The sequence below is a fragment of the Dromaius novaehollandiae genome, chromosome 6, assembly GCF_036370855.1.
Source record: "Dromaius novaehollandiae isolate bDroNov1 chromosome 6, bDroNov1.hap1, whole genome shotgun sequence".
NCBI lineage: Eukaryota > Metazoa > Chordata > Aves > Casuariiformes > Dromaiidae > Dromaius > Dromaius novaehollandiae.
In genome coordinates this window covers 43,602,594-43,623,721 of record NC_088103.1, presented here as the reverse complement: position 1 = coordinate 43,623,721, position 21,128 = coordinate 43,602,594, and the positions used below count along the sequence as shown (strand labels likewise).

Sequence of the window (21,128 nt, the reverse complement as noted above, 5' to 3'; positions counted from 1 at the left end):
TTGCCATGAGAATTCCTCCTGGCATTAATGATATTATTATCCCTAATCCATTACTTTAATCTCAATATCTCTCATTTAACTAACACATTTTTCCTGGTCACACATATTCAGGTCACACCAAGCTCTTGCAAACTCTCTGGCTACATTTCTTAGAGTGGGTCTATTTTTCCTCCCCTTAACATTCATCTCCAGCTTGAACTAGTGGTACTAACATAAGTATCCATGATTCTTGATAACATCAAACAGGTATTTTTTACGTCTGCCAGTGCAAATTAGCCTATTGTACTAAAATTGTCCTTTCTTACTATTTTATAAACTTACAAGCTAAGTGTGATGGATCAAAGGGGTCAAACGAAAAAGACAAAATATTTTCTGCATAACTTTTCTTCCAAAGTTTGGTGCCTGTATCTGCATTCCACAGTACAATATAATTAGGTGGATGAATTGCAAGTAGTAGATCTCTAGAAGCATCTTGATTCCATAACCACTGCATGTCTGTCAAGACAAAGAATGAAAAACAGTCAACTTTGAAATTAATTTTCAAAAAAAAAGATTTATTTTAAAATTATTCTTCTTCTGTAACACCTTGCCTTAAAGAAACAAACACTGACTTATGAACATCATGTTTTCATTCCTTGATTCCAAAAAATAAATTCCTTTTGCTCCCTGAATTTACATTTGTAACAAGTAACAATGCAGTGGATTATCCATGTCCACACGCATGCACACAACCCAAACCTCAGCTGAAGGATTCGATTCTTTTCAGCCAGGAAATTTCTATATGAAACAACACACTGTAGTATCCAGAACCATCACAGAGTCACAATGAATTGAACAAATTTATATTTAAAAACTAAAATGGTGTCAGCATTAGACATGGAAGAAAATGCATTTTCTACTTCAAATAATTTTAACAGAGAGTCCTGAGTTCAAGAGTAAAATCAAAGTGACTGTACTGCACTCTAGAATACGAGTACAATGCTTAAATGACATGGTTAGTCTAAAGAAGCAAGCTTGCTGACCATCACTGCTTGAATTCACTTAACAAATACTTAAGATAAACAGGTATATGAGGCTGTTTTCTATCTTAGCTACATCAGTCAGAAGAGCCAGAGGTACCTATACCAGTAAAACTGTACTGAAACAGGTAAATCCTTTTTCATCTGGATATCATCAAGTATGCTACCTCATACTAAGAAGTATTGCTTCACCTTAGCACCTCTATACCTATATTAGAGGCATTTTGGTTTTAGTCTATACCTATAATGTTTTAGTATTTCAAAATACTTAGGTATACAGCCCGACAGTACAAATGGTTAACCAAAAGAAAGGTGTAATCAGAGATGGGTACTGAGATGCCCTCTGAAAATTTCTGTTTCTCTCTTCCCATACCCTTTTTGTAATTCTCATTTAGATTTACTTGCCAGATGAGAAAAAATATCCATTGCTTGAACACCCTGGACAATGCGTTCTAATCAGGACAAGTAAAAATAAAGGAGGGAGAGGAGAGGGAAGAAAGGCAGAAATGGCTTTCAAATTAAAAGCTGCGAACAAATCTAAAATTTTGCAGAATATATAAAACTGCACAAATAGAGAACAAATTTAGTAAGATTAAAAAAAGACTGGAAACGATGATTGTACTAAAATGTCTCTGATATGAAACACAGGATGTAAATAACAAAACTTTCAATTTTTCTTTCCATTAAATTTAAATTTTATAGCTCGTGTTACCAGATGGTACCACTTCTTCACATGCCATGTATAATAAAGTTAACATCAGGATGTTATAAAAATGCACATATATCATTTGTATGAAATATCAATTACTTTTGAGATGTTTCTAAGTTGATGAGAAGAAACAATTATTCAAATCTTCATAGACGATGGTTTTCAATATGCAGTTTTTCTCTTTAAAAAACAAACATGAAAGACACTCAATGGACTGTATAATGTATTTTCAGTGTATCCTGTTGAGCAACATTGTTTGATTTGCTACTCAATAGAGAACATATTAAAAAAAGAAAAAAAAAAGATGATACATGTTAAATCATTTTATCTGCGCTGTATGTTTTATCATTAGCATTACGTTCATATTCTAATGTACTAAAAATTTGCACTGGTTTAACTGAATTCAGTGGGCCTGAGGTAAAAGCAAACTCTGAAAGGAGCTGTATTACAATTACCAAAAAACTGTGTAGCAATGCACACTACATGGGACAACATACTAGACAATGGAAGGAGTCAGGCAGGCAATGGGCAAAGCCTCGCCCCCAGTCCAGCTCCCACCACTGCATGGACTCACCAATTCACACCTTCCTTACAGCATATTCCCTTCCATTAAGATGTGGAAAAAACTTTTCTGCTCAGATATTTTTCTGTTTATCAATTCAGCTTTTTTTTCGGAGCTGGTAAGTGTTTCTCATTGAGTTTCAGAAACGGGGCGGGGGGAAAAAATACCTTCAGCGTCCTACTCAGTTACACCATATGTACCCAGACTCCTTCTCAGCCAAATGAAGAGTTTGGATCAAATGAAGAATGCCTTACAATGAAGCACCACTTTTCTTCTCACTGAAACAGTGAAGCTCCAGCTTTTATCCTGTGAAGCCCTTGCAGACAACACACAGAGAGCTGCCAGATCACTCCAGTCTCTGCATTTCTGCTGTTTTCTGCAGGCTTGCAGAAAACAGCCAGAGGCTCAGATGGAAAGGAAAAGTAGTTGACCAGCTGCTTTTGTAATAGGCTACTGGTATATAAAAGTAGGGACTGAGGAAACAACACAATTTTAATTCTGTTGGTTATTGACTTTTTTTCCCCACCCAATAGAACAGCAGACTGAAAGGCTTCCACTAGGTCTGCAAACATGGCAGGGGGGATGACACCAAAAAAAACCGCTTCATACGGCCTGGGTAAAACCACGTTAAACATTCAGTGACTCAGTGTCAGGGATAAAAAAAAACAACTTGTAACACAATCAAATGCTAATAAAGTTAACTGCACTGAAGAATAAATATTCAGTGTCCTACTATATGACTTACAGGCAGGCAATGCTACTATATTGTACCTACTTTTGCAGGGTATATAAAAACAGAAGCATAACGTAAAAAAAAACCAATTTTGTAAGTGGGTTTTCAGATGACAGATTTCAAAATAAAAAACAGGAAAAATGCAAAGGTCATGGTAAGTTTTTTAAAATAGCCCAAATAAACTACAAATTATTCTTAGAAACTCACTATGGTAGGGGTTTTTTGCAAAAGAAAGGTACTCTAAATTTTACTTCAGAAATAACTTGTAGACATGTTGCTAATATAGACAGCAGTAGCAATAAACAGAAAAATCACAAAGTGCCGCAGCGCATGTAAATGCTGCCGCAGTTGTAGAGTTATCTTTCCCAGCTGACTTCGAAAGAGCTAGTCCAATGCTGGAAGCAGTCCAGTCCCAACAGCCGTTCAGGCGTTGGAAACAGGCCAGCCACAGTAGCATGTCCTTCACAAAGCTAACCAGTACTCAAGCCAGCTCTTGGACTGATCTGTCCTGAATGTTTCCAATACACAGAAAAGTGTTTATCGCAAGTCCGTCCCCGCCAAATCAAGTGGTGCAATAGTAGGAGAGTAGTGCTATCAAATACAAACAGCACCAATTTAAGCAACAATAAAGATGATAATGGATGTGTGATGTTACTAGGAAGAAAGTCTAGATCTTCTGACTCCCTGTTCTAACCACTACTGTAACTTCTTCACTGATGAAGTACAAGGTGCAAACTAATGAAAGGGAACATTCACCTCACTAACAGAAGAACACAAACAGAAGCCAGGAGAAACATTATTCCTTTCCCATCTACTCTGTTAGGGGAATTTATTGGGTATTTTTCACACCCTCCCAGTTGCACTGGGCTACCATTTTTAAAGCAGAATCATACGAAGCAAATGCCACTACTAAACTATCTTCTCAAATGAAAGCAAAAACCATTTGTATCCACCCCAAATTTCCTCTTTGTCTTGACTGTTCAATTGTTAATCCTTCACATATATCTCTATTATTGCTATCTATGCATAGAAAAGCGTTACTGCTCCTATGAACAGGCAATTGCACAGATGCTCAGAAAAAAGCTCTCTTTATGGTTACCGTGCAAATTTACGTTATCAAGCTAGTATGTCTGGCCAGCAGTAGCTATATAATGAATCATGAATCATCTAAATAATTATCAAAGTAAACATGCACAATCAAAACTCTAACTTACAGCAATGTAATGCTGTAAAAAATACTATACCTCTACAAATGGCATTAATATTCAGATGGAGTGCAGGCTGCACTAGATCCCCAATTCAAAAAACAGGAAGATGTACTTGACACTTAATATTATGATTTCAGTCAATAACATTAATAAAAAGTTTGCTACTTTTTGTCAAAAGAACTTGGAAAATACTACCACAATGTATTAACATGGCATCAGTCCAGGAGACAGTAAGTCTTACACGGAAGATGAGTAAATAAACATACAGAAGGCAAATAACCCCAACAGTAAAATTCGATGGCAAAACTGGGCATAGTTTATAAATCCTAGCTGATGGACTTGTACATAATGCTGCCTAAAGTAACTGCCATACAAACATCATACATTATCATTACCTTGAATTGGTTTTGCATGTTCTTGTATTTCACAACGAGCTGTTCCCGTTGCCACATCCCAAACAATTATTTTTCCAGTAGCATCAGCAGAAGCTAAACGTAAAGAATATGGAGAGCCAATATTGTGATGGTAGTTTTCTTTAGCCCATTTAACCTGAAGATACAAATGAAAACTGGTCAAATGCTAATTCACTGGTCATTTAATGATATCTGTGTAAGCATATATTTAAGAATTATCATTAGGCAGCACTACCTTGAAAAATGAATTAGATTTACAACTGGATTCAGAAGACTAGCCACCATTTTGCTACCCATCTACCCTGGTATGATCAGGATGCACCTCAAAAAGCATAGCTGAATAAATTAAAGAAAACATTACATACGCACAGTAAGCAATACTTAAAAGAGTATAAAGCTAAAGCATATTTCTATCAGAATAGCGAAAATAATTCCTTGGAGAGTCTCCTCTATCTGCAAATTTTAGTTTTGTAATTCCTGCTTCCCGCTGTTCAAAAATAATAATAATAATGATAATTACCTGTGAGGGCACCTGCATGGGAATTGTGAATATGTAATATTAAAAAAAGTAACAGCAGAAATCTACAAAGCTATTTCTTCTTCAATTAAATAGATACTACTTCCAAACAAATACCAAGCTGGGAAAACATCAAATCCCAAGGCTGGAGCTGTCAGCAGTTACGAACAATAAAAAGCGAGCAGTCTTAAACAGAGCACGTGCAGCTCTAACACAATAAGCCTTCCTTCCTCATTGCAGTCACACTGTGCTCCACCAGAAACCCCGCACATGACCTGATCCTCTCCTAGAAGGAATTATTTTCTTACTGTGATCATTGCCTCTCCATCCTGACTCAAAAATACAGCAGTATTGGAGACAAACAAGGGCAAGAATTGTTTATTTTTCACAGTCTGTGCCCTGCATCTCACCAAATTCACTGAGCAAGATTATCCCTGATCATTAATATATCAAAACAGACACAAATGTACACCTCATTCCTCTCATTTTTGGGGGTGAATCAAAAAATTTTCCTATAATTACATTTTTTGTAAAAGTACTCTTCCTAAGAAGAAAAGAAAAATACTTTATTACAAGCACACTGTTCATCCACACACCAACATAAAATCAGGTATAACAAAGTTGTCAATCTCCCACAAACACAGAACTATCACACGGAAAACTAACATGACAGAATTTTCAGTGGGACCATTACCTATTCCAGATAAAGTTAAGAAGCCAAAGGACAGGAAGTATTTAATGAAAATTCACTAAATAGATTGCAGAATGATTATGAAACAATTATTTATTTCTTTGCTTTTTAATTACAGATAGTGATGAGCTATGAAATTCTGCACAACTGAAGCACTGTCTTTTGGGGAGAAGATTCCCTATTGACCAAGTTTGTTGGTGTGAACCTACACTACAAAGAATTTAACGTAGTCAAACGTACACAGTGGACTTCTTAAAGATCCCCTCCAGCTTATGGTCTTGGCATAAATTCTTAATAAAATAATCAGGAATTGAAGAAAATCACTTATGAATGCATCTAAAGTTATGTGGAATGATCATGGTCTCATAATAATTTCTCATATAATATCTACTTCTTAAAGCAGAAAATATTTTTTACTCTTTCTCCTCATAAATTAGTCATTTTCCTAGAGCCTATTTCTGTTAATAAACCACCAGATGGTGGTTTTGAAATATTATCTTATAAATTATATAAAGACTATATATTTGGACTTCAACGTTTGAAATAAAGTCACTTCTCAAAGCTTGAAAATGTAACTGAAGCACATTAAAATGATGGAACAAAAACTGATTTTGCTACAACTTATTTTTTAACCTAAGCAGAAATTTTAGAACAAAGTCATCACTATAGCTCCTACCGCCTTACTGTATATATTTTGTATTTTTATACAATTTTAGACACAGGAATTTATTTTTTGTTCACTGTAAAGGCTAGCCTGAGGATAACTAAGGCCAAGGATATGCTTACCCAAAGAAGGTGCCAAAGGCAAGCAAAGGTATTGATTCACAGAGTGCCATTTACTCTGTGGCAGCAGCCATGTACACACCTTTGCTCTGTGATAACTGTAAATAACCTCCTCTTAATGAGAATCAGATATGTTACCTCAGATTTTTCACTGAATAGACTACATATACTGGCAGCACGAGCTCTAAGTTCACAGCAATGTTTGGGCAATCATTACAATCTTTCCAAAACTCCCTATAAGATTTGGGTAAATACACAAACGTGCTGGAAGAAATTAACTTTCAACACTTTGTGAATACTGTATCAGCATTATTTTTAAATATGTTACAGTACACAAGTCTAAAAATTTATATTAAGGATCTATTTTTAAATTTAATTCTCAATCTTCATTTCTGCCATAATCAATTGCAAGATTCTGCCTAAACAAGCTAAAGTGACACCTAAACTATACAGTCATTTTCAGAAGTCACAATGTGATTATCTGAATGGTTATTGGCCAAGTTCTTATATGGATCTACATCAATATTGCCCTATCCACAAGACAAACAGTAATATATACATGTAGAATTTGAACAATATACTTGGCAAAATGAAAAAAAAAAGCATTTAGACTCTGTAGCACAGAAACACATTATGGTATAAGAAGATAGAGAAAGACCACCACTTGCGTAACTACTGAATACACTGCCATTTCAAAAGCACTTTAAAAAGTTAAGATTTTTATTGTTCAGGAAGGCATCATCAGAAAATGATGACTCAGAAGTCAGTAAATTGTTATTATCAAACCCAAAGACAAAACAATTGTGTTTAATTTTAAAATACTGACAGTGGTCATGTCCCAAACACTTTCAGTGTATCTATCTGAGGATTGTTTCTTTAAAGAAAATTATATATGGGAAAAAATAGCATGCAATTTCCAAACATGCAATTTACACTTTTTCTTTTATCAAAAAAGAAAAAAAAACCTACAGTAAATCTATTTTACTTCATGAACTTCTGACTGCCTTCTAATATGGTATTATATCAAATCTGTCAACTAAACAGAAATCTGGACATACAAAATAGAACAACTGTGAAAATGAGCTTTAAATACCTAATACTAGTGCTGCCTCTGTAACAACATAAGCAGGTCATATTTCACAATACAGCATGTGTAAGCAAGTATTTAAACATACACGTCAACACTGCAACAAAAAAAGGGGGAAAATTTTAAAGGAACAAACACATTCTTATCCTGTTAATTATTTTGAAGCCTATTCTATTTTGGCTTATAAAATATAAAATATTACCTAGTGGAGGCAGAAGACCGAAACTATCCATTTTAATTTAGGTTTATATTTATCCAAAACCAGAAATTCTACACAGTGAGGTGACTCACATCTTGCCTCTGATATTTCAGCAAGAAGTGGTTCCTACAGAAATGATGGAACAACTCTCCTATGTAAAGATTGCAGAGATGTAGCCTCTATCCTAGTCTACTGGCTGGTCATGGACCACGAAAAAGCAGCATCTGCAGCCCAAGAACCTGCGTAGAGCTTGATGGAGAGCACAGAAGAACAGGAAAAGACCTGCATTTCCCCTCAAAAATTATTACAAAGTGTCCTGCAGAACTTCTAGCTATTAATAGTTTTCCAAAAAGGTGTGTGAACGTCACCTACATAACTGGCTATGTTTCTATTGCCATGGCATCTGGGCTAAGGGCTATTTAACATTAAATCTGTCAGTCAAACATTCCCCTAAACCCTGACAGAACCAGTCATACTCCACGGTCAAACAAATGTTTTATCAAAGAAATGCATCCTGTTCCACACTTGAGCCAAAGTTAAACAGTCTCACTGATGCCATTTCAAGTTGAGGACCTGCAAATGAAAGTATGTTTGCCCTAAACTTAACATTAATTTTTAGCCATTTTTTATGCTAAAATAGAGGTCAGAGTTCTGGCTGCCATCTTCTATAGGTAAAAAAGAAGAAAAAAATAGAATAACTTCCTGACTGAATGCTGCGTTGGTTCCCCCACAACAGGAAAGATCCATTTACTGTTTTGTAATGTTAAGAGTCTCCTTAGAAACATTTTTTTCTGTGTCCTACAACACAATCAAGTATGTTTCTATCTATCTAAAGGTACACCACCAATATCAGCTAAAATGTTAACATGTATGGTTTGATTTAGCCATAAAAGAGATCATTTAAAATACAGGCATTTTATAACAGACTTCATGCAAAAGTCAAGCTCCATATAATATCAAGTATTTACAGTGATTTAGAATAATAATAAATATACCATAATCAAATAATATACCTTAAAACACATATATCTCACCTTGACAACATTAGCTTTGTGTCTTTCCAAAACTTGTAAAGTCTGAGCAGTATTGGCATCAACTATCAGCACAAGAGAATGACATCCATATGCAATCAAACCTTGCCATCCCCTAGAATAGCATGTATCACCATTAAACAGGCAAAAACCAACAAATAACACTTCACACCCATAACAATGCTTTTCTGGGGGAAAGATAAGATGAATTCATACTACTAGACACAAATATCAAGCAGTAAACGGTACTTAGTAACATAAAACCCAGAAGCACTACAAAATGCAATTCCAGCACCATCTGCTGAAGCATTTGCTGATGTAACTCTACGAAACCACAAAGCATCGCTTCGTGTCCATCTATAAACATCCCCTTCTGTAAATTGTAAAAGCATTCCCCACTTTTATAAATGAACAGGCTGATAAGTAAAATATTCTTTCTTTTTTTTCCCCCTGAAACAACACATGAATGGTTATAGAAATTATGAAAATCTGTTGAGGCCTGTTTGACCTCACAGGATGGATTATGCAGCCACTGACGGCAATCATAAAGCTATGGTGAAGACTAAGCAAAGGAGAACAGTCAAGGAAGAAAACCAAAGTGTCAAAATAGAACAGAGAACTTCAGGCAATGTTCACTGCTTTAAGAGCTGAAAAACTTAAAGGCCAGAGTTTTCAAAAGTTTTAATTTCTCTGCTTCAGATTTCAGCAGCATTAGGGTAATGATTCCCAGAACAGTTGGGTGAACTTGTTGATAAATACAAAAACCAACGTATATATCCATTTTGTACATTACTCAAAATATAACAGAAAAAGGCGCATATTAGAAACCAGAAGAAGCTACCCAAACCTCAATAGTTTATTACATCAATAAGTCCTTTGCCTAGAAAAACAAATGTTATTATCAGAATAGAAACAGAATAAACTCTTCTAAGGACATGGCTTTGTACTTGCTTGGGAACTGGGCAGCTCAAACTTCACTGCTCTCTGCCTATGCTTTGCTGGCCTCTGCAGGAACAGAGAGGACAGGAGAGGAGAGAAGGGGGCTGTCATAAGTTTGCCCAGTGACTAGCAGAATGGGATCCTGCCTTGCGCACAACAACTTACCATATAAAAGTACCTATGTGTAAGCCTCAGCTTAAAGTTTAAAACCACGGGGCCTTCTGGCTAACAGAAAGCTTGAAGAGACCCAAGTAATGCAGGAGAGAGAGAGGATCCATCAACTTAAGGCGGCAGCAGGCTGGGGAGCCCAAGGAGCGTATCAGGATGGCACGAAGGATCCCCAAGACGGCCTTGTGGTGTGCCGCGGGGAGAGGCGGCCCGCGGCCTCGGGGCCCTCCCGTCCCGCGCGGGGGAAAAGCACACAACCCGCCATCACCCGGCCCCCTGCCCCGGGCCCCGAGCCCGGCCGACCGCCCCGCCCGCGGCACCTCACCAGTCCGCCGCCCCCCTGTTGGGCGCGCTGAGGGCGCCCGTCAGGGTCCGCGCCGACAGCTTGATGTTCACCGTGAAGGGCTGCATGCCGACGGGCGGGCGGGGAGCGGCGATGGCCGAGCGCGCTCCGGCCTTGCCCAGCTCCGCGACCGCCGAGCAGGAAGCGCCGCCGCGGCGGTGCGCCGCCGGTCCGTGCCGCCGGGCTCCGGGTGGGCCCCGCGGCACCGGAACGCGAGTTCCGCGCGGCTGCCGTGCTGCCGAGGTGGGGGCCAGCGCTGCGCCGCACTGGGCCGTGCTGGGCGGAGCGCAGGGCCCCCTGCGGTGGCCGTGCCACCTTTTGCCGATACTATAGCCGGGAAACCCAGAGCGCCCACCTGGCACCCCTGGGCCTAGGGCGCAGGTTTAGCCTCCCTAAGTTAAGATCCTGCAGCCTGGAAGGAAAACGCTCCACAGGGATCGCTGAGCCCCAGCCTGCCTCTGCTGAACACCTCTGGGAAACCATGTGCCTCCTCCCGGCCTGCAACCGCGACACCAAAAGTTATGTAAATACAAAAATGTCCAACTGCTCCTTCAAAGGTACCCGTCTAAAAAGTATCTGTCAAAGGATCTGTCACGTCAAAAACCCTGTGTGCCAGATCTCTGGGTGCCTTGATGCTGCAGAACCAATTACTGGATCCGACTAGTTTTTTTCATCATACTCATTTCTTCTCCAAAGTTACCTGTTAAATAGAGAAAGGCAACAGCAACAGCTCTGTTGCAGTAATCACAGTGTTGCTGCTCCGTCCCTCAGAAGTGACAAAAACCTTTCACCACAAGGTACTGAGCCCTACCTTGTGTTATCCATGCTCCAATCTGCCCATTTTCCAAACTGTCGTTCCTACTTGGCAAAGACATCCAGACGGACATATCCTAGTGCAAGAACAAGACAAAAGCACACACTGTGCACTTGCACAGGAATGCACCAGATTGCAAAGCACTGAAGCATCTGGAGTTTTTCAAACTAGAGCAGCAAACCATTTCTTTGCAGTTGTATTCTGTGATCCCTGCCAAAGCCCGGGAGCAGTCAGCAGACACCATGTGCTCAGTCTGTTTTATACGGTTATATTGAATGGAAAAAAGTTTGGAATTCCAATATTTTTAATGAACTGGAGGAAGCTACATCTTTTCTCTGTGCCACAGCTTTAGTAAGATGGTCAGATTCAGATAGCTCCAGGCAAGTTTTTTGAGTTGTAGTTGACATATGTTGTACTGTTTGCGGGTTTTGCTTCTCTTCAAAATAGGGATGGCTATTAATTGTTTGATTGTTATTTTTTGTAGTGAAAAAGATGCCACTAGATGGCCAAAGTTGGCAAGATCCTAATGTTTTTGAAATGCTGTGGTGTCAGTTTGTTACAAAAGGTGCAATAGGCCCTGTTCTTCCTCTTTTTTTCTTATTAATCACAACTGAATTTGTAAAAGGGGGAACTCAAGAAACTACCTGCAGCTGATGTCTTTTCCTACTCTCTTCTAAATAAATCTGCCCTTGAAATACAGTACATGACTCAATACAATTTTAAGGTAACTGTTTAATACTGGAACTCCTTTCTCAAAACCTGATCCCAAAACATATCTCAGTGTTTGGAGAAATAGAGGTTTGGTTTTGTTCCTTTTTCTATGCCACCATTTGAGGACAACACCTCAAGAGATCAATTCTGCAAGATCCTGAGCAACCACTAACCTCATTAGTTATTTTTTGTCTATCCTGTATTTTTACTTGGTATCCTTGGACATCCTGTTGCTACTCATGTTTTAGGGGTTTTTTTGGTAGTTTGCTTGGTTTGTTGGCTTGGGTTTGTGGCAGTATTTTGGGGCGAGGGTAGGACTTTTTCACACAACAGAAACAGGGGCTCCTTTTGACAGCCTTGTAAGTTTTCCATCCATTTTCTTGACCTCAGAAAACCAAGGGGTAAATGAAATGCCTAAGAGAGATACATTAAGGTAGTTGAAGATAAGAAGAAAGATACCAGGAGAAGGGAAGGACAGAAGGAAGTGGTGACAGTGTCAGCAAAATAATAGGTTGAAGAATTAAGAATGTAAGAGTGGACTAGTTTTCTGGGTCAGATAGTGGGGCAAAAATCATTTCAGAGTGCATCAGTCGTCTCTCTGAATACATTATCAAGATTCTTCAAAGAGAGAAGGAGGAGATGAGGAAGAGATTTGTGACAATGATAAGAGTCACTGGAAGAGCTGAAAGAAGTGGGAATATTGTGAGATGTCTGATACAGAAGAACTGTCAGAGGGGAAGAAGAGGTGTGCGCTGGATGGACTCCGTGTGACCCCTTGTTCCCTGGAGCTCCTCACCAACGCAGAAACTGAGGCACAGCAATGAATGTGAACCAAAACTAGAGACACTATCTGTTTCTGTGGTGGTAAGCAGTATGCACTCTAAAATCAAGGGTGGACAAAGAGGAAGTGCTGCTGTTATTCCAAATGAGAGGAGGCTGAAGGACTGTGGAAGGTATTGTAAGAGAAGGGTAGTGACTACAGGGATGGTTATTTGATAGTAATCTTAAGAAATATTTTCTAGTTCTGTTACAGTAAAATCAACTCAGCGTCCACTCTTGACCTCTCTTGCAAGAAAGGCTTCTGATGGCACAAGTACACTCCTCAGAATCAAGAGAGCCTTTCTACAGATACTATTACTTAGCAATACGCCCTGCTCCAAAGCTCTGTGCAGAGGTGCCTTATATAAATCTACAGAAGTTCATATCTCATAAAAATTGAAATCTGATTGATCTTAGGAAAAATCAGTGTCTGAGAAGATGAGTTAAAACTGGTTTCTGGTGACCTCTTTGAAAATGTGGCAAAAGCTGATGTGATGCAGTGGTCATTTTTACATCTTATTGTCCACCATTGCCAAATAAGAGTGCAGAAGGTTCAGGTGAGACACTTAGTCTGCTCATTCACCTGTAAATATAGTGATACATTTTTGATTGCTGTGCAAGCAATAAATATCAAACTTAACTGCACAGTCAATAATGCTGTTTAGCCCACTAAAGCCTGTGGGATTAGCAAGTGTCCAAGAAATGATGCCCAGTGAGAGAGAATTCTTTCTGGACAGCTTCAGCACCAAATGTCCTCACAAGGTTCATATGGAGAACAAGGTTGTGGGTGACCATAAAAATCAGTGAAGTAAAAAAATCATATTAAATAACCAGAACTATGGTTTTACATAGCTTTAGGCTCATGAGTTTACATAACGCTGGTGTGAGTTTGAGCAATAAAAAGTGACACGAAAATATAGATGTACACACAGTCTTCCTCTTTTTTGCTTTTATATAATAATAATTACTGCAGGAATAATCCTTGTTAAAGCTTTTGAGACTTCCTTAATTTCCATGGCCTTCAGCTAGAGCTCTAGGAGCTCATGGGATCCACCAACAAACCACCACAATTGGAGAATGTGCTATGTTACATTCCATTATAAAAAACCTTGTTTGAAATCAGGATATGTAACTAAGTCATGTAGGATATTGAGCAGAGTTGTATTTGCATTACAAATCACATTGCTATTACCCTAGCATTATCATTTCTACTCCAAGCATTTAAGACTTCTTAAGTGTTCTCCTAATTAAGTGTCCCTTGTTGAACCGAAACGGTAGGAGTAATCCCATTTTCAGATCTATCAGGACTCAGAGAATTAGGTTCTCTTTCAGCAAAGTGCTCCTATGCAACAAAGAAGTGTGAGCAATCACATCCTTATTCAGCAAAGTATGCTTGTATAGCAAAACACTTCAGATATTTCTAAAGCTGCACTAAAGAAAGAAAATGCAAATATCTCAAAACATGCCTGAATTCAGGTGGAATTCAATAGTGAGCATTAGTGTGGATAACTTTGTTATTTAAAACCAAGCAAGTGAGGGGTTTTTCTGCAAAGGAAATGCATCTGAAGTCAAGACTAATCTAATCACAGCCTAACTCTGTAACCCTCATAGAGATCTTTTCATTTCATTTCATAATTTCAGAAAAAGATGATAGAAAAAGGTATTTATGAAAAAGATTCTATTGCTGAGACTTCACAGTTCTGCTGAAATTAACACAAAATCACAAAATGAATATACAAATTTCAGAGTCTGAAACATTTCACTCCTAGAGCCCTATCAGCTTTATGACGAATCAGATGCTTTTGAACAGAGCCTCAATTATTTGCCTCCTTATACCAAATGCAGTCAACTGAAAAGTTCAAAAATTATCCAGGAACTCTCCTTCCAAGTGAGCACATATGGCCTAATCCAGTTTTACTAAAGCTGCTAAGCATGTGTGTCTTAGCTGTCAAAGGCAGCAGTTTCAGACTGGAGCAGAATAAGAAGAGAGAGACTGTCTGCAGTACAAAAGATTCAAATACTCAGAAAACAGTGAAATCTGCTGTGCTTGAATGAGGTCTAACTCACTGCCATATTTATCTGTCAACTGTCAGCTATTTCATTCAGCTATTCAGAAAAGGCAAAAATAGCAGGGTATTTCTTGTAGGCCGAAGAAGAAATATGTTTACACTGATTTCTTACTAAAAAATAGCATCTTGCTCCCAACCTTTTAGCTCTCTGATAGAACTGCAGTGCAGACACTTTATGGCAATGCCTTTACTGCTTGGTGGAACACAGGCCAGAAAGCAGTGCTCCATACCTCCACATCTGCCAGCCTAGGCTGTCTGTGGCACAGCTGCTAAGCTGCTGCATGGCCCATTATGTCTTGCTGCATGTGAAGCTGATCCTCTAGGAAACACTCTAGGACAAGCAGCTTTTGCAAGGCACTGTGCTGCCTTCAAGATAAACAAGGCATTATCACATGCTAACATCCACATTGCAGATATAGCTGTATCCCTTTAGAAATTGCATGGACCCTTATGTTAGGTTTTTTTCCAGCTAGTTCGGAGGCCAGATATTTTGCTTGGGTTCAGATATGAGTGGGCCCGTCAGTCTGGAAAGCATGGCTTTTCTAAAACTGAAATACTCGCAGGACCAGTTGTCACTCAACTTTTTGGCAACAAGAGCATTTCATGGAAAATAAAAGGCAAAGAGAAGAACAGCAAAAAGGAAGATGAAAGAAAATATCAATTTTTCTATTCAGATAGCTGATAATTGGAGTAAATTATTGCTCATTTTCTGATAAAGGATGGTGAGCCACAGCCACAAAAAAAAATTCTTCGGCACTCACCAGTGTTTGGTTAGGATGGTACACAAACTCCCAACTGCTCCATCTTAAGTGGAACATCCACCTTTGCTAACAGATAGCAGTGTCACCATTTACAGATCTCTGTGAACAGATATTCATCCTCCTATAGGCAAAGACAGAGCCATTTTCATAAATATTAATGCCTTGTTACATTCAGACCAAGGGCAAAGGACTATAACAAAATACCAAATGGAATAGGAAACAAAAGGCATGGTCCTGAAAACAGGACTAACATTCTTTTATTCTCTATTTAAAAAGACAGAAAAACAAGTTCCCCCCAACAAGCACAATTTATTTGCCACTAAAATATCTTTCACTGAAGTACAAAACATTTCTCTGTATTTTTTGCATTTTGTCTCTGGTGGTTATTCAATACCCTAGAATGAAGGCACCGTGCACATATATGTTGAAGGTTCACAGATGATTATCAGTACCTATTTGAAATTTCTTTCATGTCAAGGTGTTTATTCAGTGAAATTACTACATCACCCAGAGTCTATGGTCCTTAGCACTACAGATAGGCATTTTCCATTGCTTTTCTGCACCTTTTGTTGTTGTTTTTTGGTTACAAACGCTACCTTTTTAGCAAATAGAGAAATGAATTATTGAGTCAACTTTGGTAAGATTGCTCACCTGCACAGTAAAGTAAAAGTAATATTGCTTATTACAAAGGAGAGGTTTTGTGATACAAAACCAACAGTTCCTCTCACATACTTCATGGTATCCAGCTGGAGCAAAGATAAGAAATTAGACTTTAGCCACTTTGAGACATGTATTTTAAAATACACTTAACAGTCACTTATTCTCTCCTTGCTTAGCTTAGTTTTGCTGTGCTTTCCTTTTGGATGGAAGGGGAGGAAGTGCAGAAAGCCTCCCACTTGAACCAAACTCTGATGGAAGGGTGAGAACTGAGTTAATGTAGCAGCAACTTCCTCAGAATGATCCCAGTGGAACAAGTTGTTTTAAACATTAATTCTGTTGGAATACGTGGTCTCAGACTGCCAAAGGGATCAGTAAACCTTGTCATCTCACAGCAGTGAACATGTAAACATGGTTCAAGAGTGGCTTAGTCCTGTATCAGCTATTCTTCAGAGTGCATGCAAAGTTTAGAAGTGTATTGGTTAAATTGCACAAAAAGAGGAAAAGAAGAGTAATAGGAAAAAGGCTTGAATTTGAATGCCTATGCAAGAAACTCAAAAATCTATCAGGTTCCCTTTAAGTGAATGTGCTTCAGCTAAGTCTAAAAATCTTTCAAACAGTCTTTCTTAGTGAGGAAGAAGGTTACTGTTGAATTTTAAGCTGTTCTGCAAGTCATGGTTACTTTCCTATTTTTAATAAGACAGACTGAAAGGGGAAGAGAGGCAGAATGGTAAAAGACGGGAGGAATGTTGAGGTTTTCAGGATACAAGGCAGTAACCAAGCACAAAGGTGCAGGACTAGTAGGTCAACCCTGAAAAACTCTGTAGGGGCTTGTTTTACATACCTGGTTTGTAATCCTGCTGGGTTAGTCAACTCCCTCTCCTTCAGCAGGTGTTTCCTGGCTGTCTCATCCCATCACCTGGTGCTGTGCAATGGCATCAGTTTCAGAATCAAGTGAAAAGGTAAGAAAGAGGGAGAAAAGAAGGAGCAGAAGTGAAGGAAAACAGTAGGGTCAGTTGCATGATAGGGGACAAGACAGAGGTGGCTTTCATGTGCATCAGGCTGGTTCTTCACTGACCAGACATCGCGGGTTGAAGGTAGACTTGGTTTTGAATAGATGTCATCAAAGGAAAAGTTTCTGAAATGGTCTGCTGTTTTTTTTTCCACAAACATTTTTCTTAGCCTTCAGCATTTCTTTTTTTTTTTAAGGGTCCAAAAAGATGATGAAATGCAACATAAATTATTATTTTATTCACAAATTAAACCTAATTTCTGTAGCACTGGTTTTGTTACATTTCATTCTGATTTCATCCTATCCTCAAGTGTTCATGACTACTCTAGCACAGTCATTGAGAGGCACTGGCCTTTATGTGTCCTTTCATGACCTTTCTTTGAATACTCTTGCTGATGAACATTCACCCACTTTCCTGAAAGATATTGCTATAGCAGAGTTCACAGCTGAGGTAGATTTCCTATCTGCTGTTGTTAAAGAAAAATTTCGTTAAACATAACTGTTTGGATTTCAGATGTGAGTTCAGGAAATCTCGTTTAGGGACAACTATTCAGAAAACAGTCCTCTGATCAAACTATGATTCTTCTCTTATATCTAGCTATAATGACACTGGCAGCCTTCTGGCAGGGCTTCTTTTAGCCCTTTTCAAGGCAAAGATCTCATCCCACTGGTATACACTGCTAATGTGCAGCCCAGTATGTGTTTGAGGAGACCTGGAACAAGATATGAGAACAACATGGGGAGAATGAGCTTCCTACTGCTGTATTGCTGTTGGGTCTGTGTGACTCACACTGCCCATAATTACTGGAGTTCTTACGTGTATGAAAAAGGCATTGTGTCTGTTATCTCTTTAAAATGTGGACACATGTATTTCCCTCTCCTGTCTGGCTTGGGTAGATTTTTGTGAAGAGAAAGTCAAAAACTACTTAAGAGTTGGAACCATACAGTGTAATGATCCTGGACCGCAATATTGGGGCAGTTTAATCCTTTGAATGAGGGATGAAATGAATTATAAAAGATTTAAAGTTTTTGTAAAAAAAAAATAGAGGATTATTGTGTTACCCAGGCAACATCTTTTCATCCAAGTATCGGTACCATGAAAGAATTAACTAGAATATGATTGAACAGGTAAATTACTGCTGCATCAACTTTGACTGTAATATAAGTTTGTTAAAAACTTGAAAACACAGCATCAGAAAAGTCATAAATGTAATAAAGAGAGGACTAACGAATAAGACAGTGAATTGAGACTAAAAGGATTAGTATCTGTTCCTACCACGAACTTGCCAGTCTCTTTAAATCACATCACCTTGTCTAATACTGACTAATGCAGTCATATCCATTAAAAAGTACCCAGTGACAGTGAGTTTATCAGAATCTATGTCTGTTTACTTCCATTCTCATCTAGTAAAAGACAATGAATATTTACTGTCACCCACCTTTCTGTTGTCTGTTCAGTTTATGAGGTCTTGAGACAGGGATTGTCTGTTTCTCTGTATTTTTAGAGCATCTCATGCTGAAAGTTTTGAGCTAAATTGCAACCTAGAGGCTCTACATGAAAATAATAAAGCATAAGGGTAATAGGATCCATCAATCCTGTGATATCCTGCACATGGACAGCATGAAAAACCTCCTGAGAAATACCTCAGATACACAGACATAAATCTGAAATATCAGTGTAATCATTCACAGACAGAGGGAGGAAATGAGAATGCCAGTCCCAGATATCCACACTCAGTGCCCCTTTGATTGATTTGGACTTCAAAATTAGTTTTTTCCTCAGAAGTAAAATTAAAATTTGCGATCATGCTAACATAATCCTGAGCTTTTTTCACTGATGACTATTGCTGAAATTCAGGCACTGGCCTTCTATACACCTTGAGTACATATTGTTACAGATAGGCATAGAATTTTTGTATCTGGGATGCTAGAGACTGGGCAGTAGATATCCATGCTACTAAATGATCCAGAAGTTGGATAGAAAGCGAGAAGCAAGCTTGTCTGACTGTTTTCAGAGCTTTGGAAATGACCTAGCAATCTGAGAAAGCACTTGTTTACTATTTAATTAGGCATATACAGAAACTAAAATTTCCTGTGGCTAATAAGCAATTTATTTGCATTGATGCATTTTACTCTAAGACACATTTATGTACAATAAGAGTAACAGTGGCTACTAATGTGAAGCTGAGATTTGAAATCTATGATATGCAGCAATGTAATATACTCAAGGCTGTTAAATCAACTAATGTTTCTGACAACCCATTTACTCCATGGCATAAACGTTTAAGGAAGAAGAAATCTCTAAGACATACTTCATGAAAAAAATCTTGGAAAATATAATAAAGACTGATTTTAAGAATCATTCACTTGATAAAGTGAATATTGAGAAATAAAAGTGTCCTCATGTATACTGCATATTAAATGGGAGGGAAAAGCTTAATCCTTGTTATTATTAATGTTTCTTTTCACTAAATCTGGAAATTCAAATGCCTAGCAACCATGGTAACAATAACTCCACTCCTTTGTATATCCATTAAAGTATTTTTAATTACTGCATGTAATATATCCTACTCCTTAATATTTAGGTTGGATACAGCTGACAAATGATTCATCTCAAAACATTAACCTTCCGTTACTATATTTGTGTCTTATGTTTGTATAACATTTTCATTAAATGTTCTCACATTATTTAAAAAAAATTTATGACTTGTCTGATTCCAGTGTCCAGTGAACTTTGGCAGTTGATGTCTGTCATCTAGGGTCTTGATTCAAGGATTTAGATGGAAGACATCCATGGAAAATCTCAATATGGCAAGATATGTGGAAGTCCAGTCTACATGAGGCTAGGAAACAAACATCCTAGCATATCAGTCGCTTGACCCATAATGAGTGCTGCACCAGTGTCTCCCCTCTGCAAAATGGGATGTGAATTCTGTGGTCTGGATGGATTTATGAACAAGGTGATACTGTGGAGATTTGAGCTTCTGAAGGTCTTATAAGCTTAAGAGAGACTGAAGATACTTAAAGCTTGGTAAGATAATGCTATATAAATAATCAAATAAGAGGCTAAGAAAGCCTGTGAAGGATCAAGTCTCTGTTTAAACACAAATGGCTTTAGCAAACAAACAGTGACATTAATTAAAATAAGAGTTTGTTCATCAGATTTGATGGGGCTTCAGTCCTCATGGCAGTTACTGTGCTATCAGTTGGTACTACAAAAGACTGACACTACGACAAGTTATAGGTGATGACTCGAGCATGGTTTCTGATAAGGCACTACATATTAAATCTCATTAGCAGCTTCATAATTGTCCATGTTTTTTCTAATAAAAACATTTTTTAGGAGTGCTGCACAGCAATTAACTATTGGGTCTGGGTTCTTTGGAGAAACTTTTTGCTCTTTTGAAAGCCTTCCTGGAAAGTATTCTGTCCTCTTTGATACACTGAGATATATTAAGTGGGGGACCAAAGCCTTGGCAGGTAAACAGGAGCAAAAAATAGTTTCAGAAGAATTTTGGAAATAGGATGTGCAAGGTTTTCTTTCTCATTCAGTACAGTGATGAACAGTGACTTATCTCTAGATGTGCCATGATTTCTTTCTCCTCTGGAGGAATTATAAATTGAACACAAGCAGGAAGATAAGATACGGGTTTTGGAACAAAGGTATAAGAGCACCAGAGCAGCTGAGGATTTTCTCATCAATTTGATTTGGGATTTGTCACCTTACCAGTTTAAATAAAGCAAAAAATGGCCACCTGGAAACAAGAGAGGAGGGTGGCAGTTCATAAGAATCAGAAGATACTGTGGCAATCCATATAGCTGGCAGAAATAAAATATAATCTATATAATCTACATATTGGCATCAGAAGAAAATATTCAGATT

General features: G+C 38.2%; 1 protein-coding gene across 5 annotated transcripts in view; it reads right to left on the bottom strand.

The window, feature by feature from the left end:
* WDR11 (WD repeat domain 11) overlaps nucleotides 1-10,672 on the bottom strand; it is a 53,741-nt gene extending 43,069 nt beyond the window's left edge. The window contains exons 1-4 of one of the 5 annotated variants that reach the window (XM_026105530.2): nucleotides 10,385-10,672; nucleotides 8,956-9,067; nucleotides 4,627-4,780; nucleotides 322-495 (exon numbers count right to left, since the gene is read on the bottom strand). In XM_026105530.2, coding sequence (XP_025961315.1) covers nucleotides 322-495; nucleotides 4,627-4,780; nucleotides 8,956-9,067; nucleotides 10,385-10,470 — 526 coding nt within the window. In that variant the 5' untranslated portion in view covers nucleotides 10,471-10,672. Of the gene's footprint in view, nucleotides 1-321; nucleotides 496-1,827; nucleotides 1,848-4,626; nucleotides 4,781-8,955; nucleotides 9,068-10,384 lie in introns of those variants that run through there. The other 4 variants (XM_026105529.2, XM_026105527.2, XM_026105526.2 and 1 more) reach the window with 4 other exon arrangements.
* Nucleotides 10,673-21,128: the final 10,456 nt, after the last annotated feature.